At 58.9% G+C, this 7,960-nt stretch overlaps 1 protein-coding gene across 1 annotated transcript in view; it reads right to left on the bottom strand.

Annotated features, from left to right (window-relative positions):
* PHF24 (PHD finger protein 24) overlaps window positions 1-6,723 on the bottom strand; it is a 20,515-nt gene extending 13,792 nt beyond the window's left edge. The window contains exons 1-4 of the mRNA XM_015406808.1: window positions 6,334-6,723; window positions 4,902-5,087; window positions 2,522-2,600; window positions 1,198-1,400 (exon numbers count right to left, since the gene is read on the bottom strand). Of these exons, the coding sequence (XP_015262294.1) occupies window positions 1,198-1,400; window positions 2,522-2,600; window positions 4,902-5,087; window positions 6,334-6,723 (858 nt within the window). The remainder of the gene's footprint in view (window positions 1-1,197; window positions 1,401-2,521; window positions 2,601-4,901; window positions 5,088-6,333) is intronic.
* Window positions 6,724-7,960: the final 1,237 nt, after the last annotated feature.

Raw genomic sequence — 7,960 nt, 5'->3', positions numbered from 1 at the left:
GGTCCACCAGTGGGGCCAGGACACTAGAAGCCCCCCCACACACTGTTGCCCCCCCCAAGCACCAAGAATACAGAGCATCCCTTGCCCCAGACTGAGAGTTCCTATCTATCCCTTGTGGCTAAGAGCAACTGATGGACCTCTGCCCCATATGTTTATCCATAAGAACATCAGAGAAGCCAATATTGGATCAGGCCAATGGCCCATCCAGTCCAACACTCTGTCACACTGTGGCCAGAAATACCAGGTGCCACCAGGAGGTCCAGCAGTGGGGCCAGGACTCCAGAAGCCCCCCCACACTGTTGCCCCCCCAGCACCAAGAACACAGAGCATCACTTTGCCCCAGATTGAAAGTTCCTATCTATACCTTTTGGCTAAGAGCCACTGATGGGTCTCTGCTCCACACCAAATTGGAGAGCCAGTTTGGTGTGGAGAGAACCAGGTTTGATTCCCCACTCCTCCTCCACTCGCACCTGGCTGGATGACCTTGGGCAAGCCATAGTTCTGACAAGAGCTGTCCTTTAAAAAAAGCAGTTTCTGTCAGAGCTCTCTCAGCCCCACCCACCTCACAGGGTGTCTGTTGTGGGGAGGGGAAGGGAAAGGAGTTTGTGAGCCACTCTGAGACACCTTTGGGTAGTGAAGGGCGGGGCATAAATCTAATCTCTTCTTCTTCTTCTCTCTCTTCTTCATATGTTTATCCATAAGAACATCAGAGAAGCCAATGTTAGGATCAGGCCAGTGGCCCATCCAGTCCAACACTCTGCCACACAGTGGCCAGAAATACCAGGTGCCCCCAGGAGGTCCAGCAGTGGGGCCAGGCTGAGAGTGTGTGACTGGCCCAAGGTCACCCAGCAAGCTTCCGTGGCAGAGCGGTGGGGATTCGAACCCAGGGTTCCCAGATCCTAGTCCGACACACTAGCCACTAAACCACACTGGCTCTCTGGAAAGCACTCTGCACATGCTCTCGTTGATGTTGTTACCAGGACTTCTGAAACATGTGACCTCTGGAAAGGGAAGGTGCTGGAGCTCCCTAAAGTCTCTTTCCAGTGACGGGCACCCCTGCCTCAGGCTTTCGCTGGTGGCGTGATGCTAACTGGAGAAAGGTGTGGAGTCGTCTTCTGTGGGTTTGCGAGGAGTCAGGGTGGGGACAAATACGGAGTGAGTCAGCTCCACCCGCCTCCCAGCCCCGCGGGGAGGTACCTGCGAGCGAGTCCTCTGGAGGACGAGGAGGGACTCGTGGGAGAGGAAGTCTGCCCATTCCACGTGGCCCTTCTTCTCGGGGTCCAGGGCGGCAAACTGCAGGGTGTCGCGCTCGTCCTGTTCCTCGTCATGCTGCTGCTCGCCTTCCTGCTGGCTCGCCAGGCGCCTGTGGCGCAGGAAGTCCTCCAGGCTCAGCTGACTCTCTGTGGGCCACCAGACGGGCAGTGCCAACAGGGTGAAGAAGAAGAAGAAGAAGAAGAGATTGGATTTATTCCCCTTGCCCTTCACTTGGAGTCTCAGAGTGGCTTACAAACTCCTTTCCCTTCCCCTCCCCACAACAGACACCCTGTGAGGTGGGTAGGGCTGAGAGAACTCTGACAGAAACTGCTCTTTTTCAAGAACAGCTGTGCCAGAGCTTGTGACTGACCCAAGGTCACACCAGCAGGTGCAAGTGGAGGAGTGGGGAATCAAACCCGGTTCTCCCAGATTAGAGTCCGCGCACTTAACCCACAACACCAAGCTGGTGGGAGGGGGCATGCCCAGCCCCACCCAGACCAGTGGCCCAGGCTCCTCCTAGACACTCAGGAGACTGTCCTTGGGGCACAGGAGGGCCTTTGGCCCAGTGGCCAACTGCGCCCCTCTCTGGCTTTCCCATTGTTGGCACTAGTGTTCCCTCTAAGCTGAGTCGGTGTGAGCTAGCTCACAGTTTTCTAGCCTCCGGCTCAAACATTTTCCTCTTCGCTCAGGAAGGAGGGCTCCAGAGCAAACTAACCTATGCAGCAGCCGAACCGCTCACTCACGACTTTTAATGGCCAGTCGCTCACAAAGTAGAATTTTTGCTCACAAAACTCCGCAGCTGAGAGGGAGCATTGGGCTGGTTCCAGGTCTTGAGGGGCCCTGTGCAGACCGTGCCCAGCCCACCCCCCGCCCACCTCCAGGCCCCCTCCCTTCCAACACCCTCACCTGCTTGCCCCACACTTGCCTCTGTACCCTCCCTGCACGCCCAGGCTCACTGCCTGCCCCACCTGTGCCCCCTTTCCCCAAGAGCACTGGCGGGTCCAGACAGCCGGGAATCCTGCTGCCCCTGTGCGTGACCCACATGGGCACCTCCCATAACGCTGAGCAGCCGGAAGGCCAGGTCGTGGAGCAGCTGAGGCAAAGCGACGGAGAGGGGCAGCTGCCCCACTGCAGGGAATGTCGTTGCCAGCCCCGGTTGGCACCCCCTCCCTGAGCCCCCTTTCCACTGGGAGCGGGGATGAAGTCTGGATCTGCCTCCCACTCCTGGTGGGGAGAAAAAAGTGCCCCACCGGGGCCTCTTGCCTACCTGGCGTGACCTTGCTCTGCTTGAAGGATTCTGCCAGGGTGCCCGTCTCTTCCTCAGTGAGGAGAAGGTTGAGGTTGTCCTGGGGTTGGGGGGTGGGGCAAGAAGAAGAGGACGGGCGTCATTCAGCTTGTTTAAGGAATGGGGAACCAAGTAAGGGATGAAACAGGCCCACTTTCAAAGGTGGTGGACGGCCGTGAGGCTTCCGTAATTCTCCCAGGATTACAATTGATTAAAATGTGGAATTCACCGCCAAAGGGTGTAGTGATGGCCACCGGGATGAGCAGCTTTAAAAGAGGGTTAGAATACAAAGATTCATGGAGGAGGAGTCTCTCAACAGCTACTCATCATGATGATTGACGGGAACCCAGGGCTGCCAACTCAGTTAGGGAATTCCTGAAATTTTGAATGTGGACACTGGGGAGGGGAGGGACCTCAGAAAGGAATAAGGCCACGGAGTCCACACTCCAAAATCACCATTTCCTCCAGGGGAACTGATCTGCATGATCTGGAGGTCTGTTGTAATTCCAGGGGATCCCCAGGCCCCACCTGGAGGCTGGCAACTCAGAGGAACCTCCACATTCAGAGGCACTAATCCTCTGAGTCCCAGAGCCAGGAGGAAAGATCAGGGGAAGGCCTCGGCCTCCGTGCCCCTCTCGCTGGCCATCCAGAGGGACTGGTTGGACATTTTGTGGGAAAGAATGCTGGACTAGAGGGACCCTCCCTGGCCTGACCCAGCAGGGCTCTTCTGATGTTCGTCTCAGGGGAAGGCCTCGGTCTCTCTGCCCTGTTGCTGGCCCTCCAGAGGAACTGGCTGGCCCCTGTGTGAGACGGGATGCTGGACTAGAGGGACCCTCCCTGGCCTGACCCAGCAGGGCTCTTCTGATGTTCGTCTCAGGGGAAGGCCTCGGTCTCTCTGCCCTGTTGCTGGCCCTCCAGAGGAACTGGCTGGCCCCTGTGTGAGACGGGATGCTGGACTAGAGGGACCCTCCCTGGCCTGACCCAGCAGGGCTCTTCTGATGTTCGTCTCAGGGGAAGGCCTCGGTCTCTCTGCCCTGTTGCTGGCCCTCCAGAGGAACTGGCTGGCCCCTGTGTGAGACGGGATGCTGGACTAGAGGGACCCTCCCTGGCCTGACCCAGCAGGGCTCTTCTGATGTTCGTCTCAGGGGAAGGCCTCGGTCTCTCTGCCCTGTTGCTGGCCCTCCAGAGGAACTGGCTGGCCCCTGTGTGAGACGGGATGCTGGACTAGAGGGACCCTCCCTGGCCTGACCCAGCAGGGCTCTTCTGATGTTCGTCTCAGGGGAAGGCCTCGGTCTCTCTGCCCTGTTGCTGGCCCTCCAGAGGAACTGGCTGGCCCCTGTGTGAGACGGGATGCTGGACTAGAGGGACCCTCCCTGGCCTGACCCAGCAGGGCTCTTCTGATGTTCGTCTCAGGGGAAGGCCTCGGTCTCTCTGCCCTGTTGCTGGCCCTCCAGAGGAACTGGCTGGCCCCTGTGTGAGACGGGATGCTGGACTAGAGGGACCCTCCCTGGCCTGACCCAGCAGGGCTCTTCTGATGTTCGTCTCAGGGGAAGGCCTCGGTCTCTCTGCCCTGTTGCTGGCCCTCCAGAGGAACTGGCTGGCCCCTGTGTGAGACGGGATGCTGGACTAGAGGGACCCTCCCTGGCCTGACCCAGCAGGGCTCTTCTGATGTTCGTCTCAGGGGAAGGCCTCGGTCTCTCTGCCCTGTTGCTGGCCCTCCAGAGGAACTGGCTGGCCCCTGTGTGAGACGGGATGCTGGACTAGAGGGACCCTCCCTGGCCTGACCCAGCAGGGCTCTTCTGATGTTCGTCTCAGGGGAAGGCCTCGGTCTCTCTGCCCTGTTGCTGGCCCTCCAGAGGAACTGGCTGGCCCCTGTGTGAGACGGGATGCTGGACTAGAGGGACCCTCCCTGGCCTGACCCAGCAGGGCTCTTCTGATGTTCGTCTCAGGGGAAGGCCTCGGTCTCTCTGCCCTGTTGCTGGCCCTCCAGAGGAACTGGTTGGCCCCTGTGTGAGGTGGGATGCTGGACTAGATGGACCCTCACTGGTCTGACCCAGCAGGGCTCTTCTTACGTTCTTATGTACAACTGATTTTGAGACAACAGAGACCAGTTCTCCTGGAGAAAGTGGCTGCTTCGGAAGGTGGCCTCTGTGGAATTTTACCCTACCGAGGTCCCTCCTCTCCTCAAACCCCGTCCTCCCCAAGCTGTACCCCAAATTTGCAGGGATTTCCCAATCTGGAGCAGGCAACCCTACCCACTGTGGGCAACCCCGCCCTCCTGCCCAGGGCAAGAGATTGAGCCACCTGGCCATTCCCCTGGAGGGCAGGCTCCTGCCGCCTCCGCCCCCTCCCCGGGCCTTACGCAGTGGTAGCAGCTCCAGCCGGTCTCGGTGTGGGCGGCCTCGATGAGCTCGCCGGCCTTGTCCTGGGAGAGGAAGCCCATTCGGCGCAGGCAGCCGTCGTGGTAGACCCGGGTGCAGACCCGGCAGGGGAAGAGGCTCTCGGCCGTCCACACCTCGCAGACGTCGCACGTCTCATCGTTGGTCACCTGCAAGAAACAGGAACGGGGAGGGAGGTCTGAGGGGGGGGGCAGCAGCAAGACACAGCAGCCCCCCCCCCCGCTCTGCCAACTGAGCCCCTCTCAGGTACATAGTCGGGATTTTGTGGCTTGTGGGGCGAATTTTTTTCCGTTGGGGCTGAAATTCTCAGCGCAGAAAGAAAAGCCATTTAGCAGATAGAGAGCTGCTACCAGGATAGATCTCTACATTGCAAGCTCTCAGCCACTTTAGATGACAGTTCTCAGCTGCTGCAAGTTAATCACTTCTGCTAGCCTAAGCAACAATTCTGATCACAAGCCGCCAGGTGGGGGTGATGACTTTTCAAGTCAAGTCAGGAAAGCTTACACTGAGGCAGAAGAGATCTCTTAAAGGAGATCAGTTCCTTGACACAGAGTTAGAAGGGATCCTAGAGGTCACCTACTCCAACCCCCTTGCTCAGTGCGGGAATTAGTCAGCTACAGCACCCCACTCTGCTTAAAGGAGCGCATGCCTTTAAAAAAAATGTTTAGAAATGATTGGAAAAAAGCATTTACGGGATAAATTCTTGTGTGGCCGTGCCTTTAAGAAAGGGGGTGGAGCCCAAAAAGCCCCACGGTAGCTACAGGCCTGACCCCTCCTCAGAGGCACAAGTTAGGCTGGGAGAGTTCCCTGCAGGGGTTTCCCTCAGATGTGCATGCATTGGGGCCTGTGGGTAGACTCTATGCTGCCCCCAGGGTCATCTAGTCTCACCCCATGCACAATGCAGGAAATTCACAGCTGCCTCTCCCCACCCCTCCCCCAGGGGCCCCATCCCCTCCTTCAGGACCAAGAAGGCCTGGATCAGATTCCCAAAGTGGAGACGCTGGGTCTTGCTCGTGCCTCTCGTCTAATAGCTCCCCAGTGCAACTCACAGGATGAGTCTCTTCAGCGTAGGCTTCTCTGGGCCTGCCCAGTCATTTGGTCACTTTGGGAGGAAGTCACTACTCACAGCCACATCAGTTTCCTCTTAGAATATTCATTGATCTTCAAGGATGCTTATGTATTTTTGAGCCATATGCCTATCCCACGGAGGCTGAGGGTCAATTTCCCCGGAGAAACTGGCCACTTGGACTCTGTGGCATTATATCCCGACGAGGTCCCTCCCCTTCCCAAACCCCACCTTCTCCAGGCCCCGCCCCCAAATCTCCAGGTATTTCCCCACCCAGAGCCGGCATCTCCACTGACGGCCCCCTTCCCTCCCCGCCCCGCCAGGCCCACCTGTTCCTGCTCTTCCAGGCTGATCTCAGGGGGCTCCTGGTAGTGCTTCCCCAGGGTGGGGCGGGCAAAGGCTGGCGGCGTGAAGCAGCTGGCGCGGTTGAACTCCTCAGGCTCCACGCCCCGCCCGTCCCGCAGTCGCTCCCAGGCTGCCCTCCGGACGCTGTTGCTCTCCTCCTGCCGGGCCGGGCTGGCCGAAGACCCCCCTTCGCCCCCTTCCTCCTCGCGCAGTTCTTGCACCGTGTCCTCGATGGTCCCCCGCCGGCTGGCGGCTGCTTCGGACTTGCGCTTGGCAGCAGGCCGCTCACGCAGCCCGTCCTTGAAGGCCGAGACCGCCAGGCTGACCTTCTGCACCTGCTCCACGGTCTGGCGCTTGGACATCAGCACCCCCATGGCTGTGGGGAAAGAGAAGGGAGGAACAGGGTGGGGGACCAGCAGGGGCCGGGGGTCCTGGGCATGCAGCCAACCCTGGAGAGGCAGGGCTTGCGGGGGGCAGCGGAGGAGCATCGGCAGAGGTCCACTCCCCACTGGACAGGTCGCACCTTCCCACCAAGGAGGACAGTCTGTCCAAGAGGACTTTCCAGGCTTTCATTGGAGCCATCTCCCATTCTCTGCTGCGCAGGGGGCTGGAGGGGGCCAAGTGCCCTACTGGTGGACCTCCTGATGGCCAATGCTCCCTCTAAGCGGTGCAGTCTTGTAAGCAAAAATTGTACTTTGTGAGCTCTTGGCATTAAAGTGGTGAGCGAGCAATTTGGCTGCTGCATCAATGAGTTTGCTCTGGAGCCCTCCTTCCTGAGCTGAGACAAAAATACGTGTGATCCAGAGGCTAAAAAACTGAGCTAGTTCACACCAACTCAGCTTAGAGGGAGCACTGCCGAGGGCCCCTGGTGTTTTTGGCCCCTGTGTGACACAGAGTGTTGGACTGGAGGGGCCACTGGCCTGATCCAACATTGGCTTCTCTGACGTTCGTGTGTTCTTAAGGGTGACCCTTCTGCATTCCTTGACAGAGAGAACAGGGCTTCAAGGAGCACAGTCATATTCTCCAAAAGGCCATAACAGAACTGGAAAAGGTGCAGAGGAGGGCAAGAAAGATGATGCGGGAGTTGGAGCCCCTTCCCTAGGAGGAAAGGTTGAGGCATCTGAGACTTTTCAGTTGGCAAACTGATGTTCTTATGAAGGCCTCGGCTTCCCTGCCCTGTGGTTGGACCTCCAGAGGAACTGGCTGGCCACTGTGGGAGAGGCGGGATGCTGGATGAGATGGACCCTCACTGGTCTGACCCAGCAGGGCTCTTCTGAGGTTCTTATGAAAATCTTGGCCTCTCTGCCCTCCAGAGGAACTGGCTGGCCCCTGTGTGAGACGGGAGGCTGGACTAGAGGGACCCTCCCTGGTCTGACCCAGCAGGGCTCTTCTGAGGTTCTTCTCAGGGGAAGGCCTCGGCCTCTCTGCCCTGTTGCTGGCCCTCCAGAGGGACTGGCTGGCCCCTGTGTGAGACGGGAGGCTGGACTAGACGGACCCTCCCTGGTCTGACCCAGCAGGGCTCTCCTGGTGTCCTTCTCAGGGGAAGGCCTCGGCCTCTCTGCCCTGTTGCTGGCCCTCCAGAGGAACTGGCTGGCCCCTGTGTGAGACGGG

The sequence above is a fragment of the Gekko japonicus genome, unplaced genomic scaffold, assembly GCF_001447785.1.
Source record: "Gekko japonicus isolate JY-2015 unplaced genomic scaffold, Gekko_japonicus_V1.1 scaffold765, whole genome shotgun sequence".
Taxonomy (NCBI): Eukaryota; Metazoa; Chordata; class Lepidosauria; order Squamata; family Gekkonidae; genus Gekko; species Gekko japonicus.
This window is presented reverse-complemented; position numbering and strand designations above follow the sequence as displayed.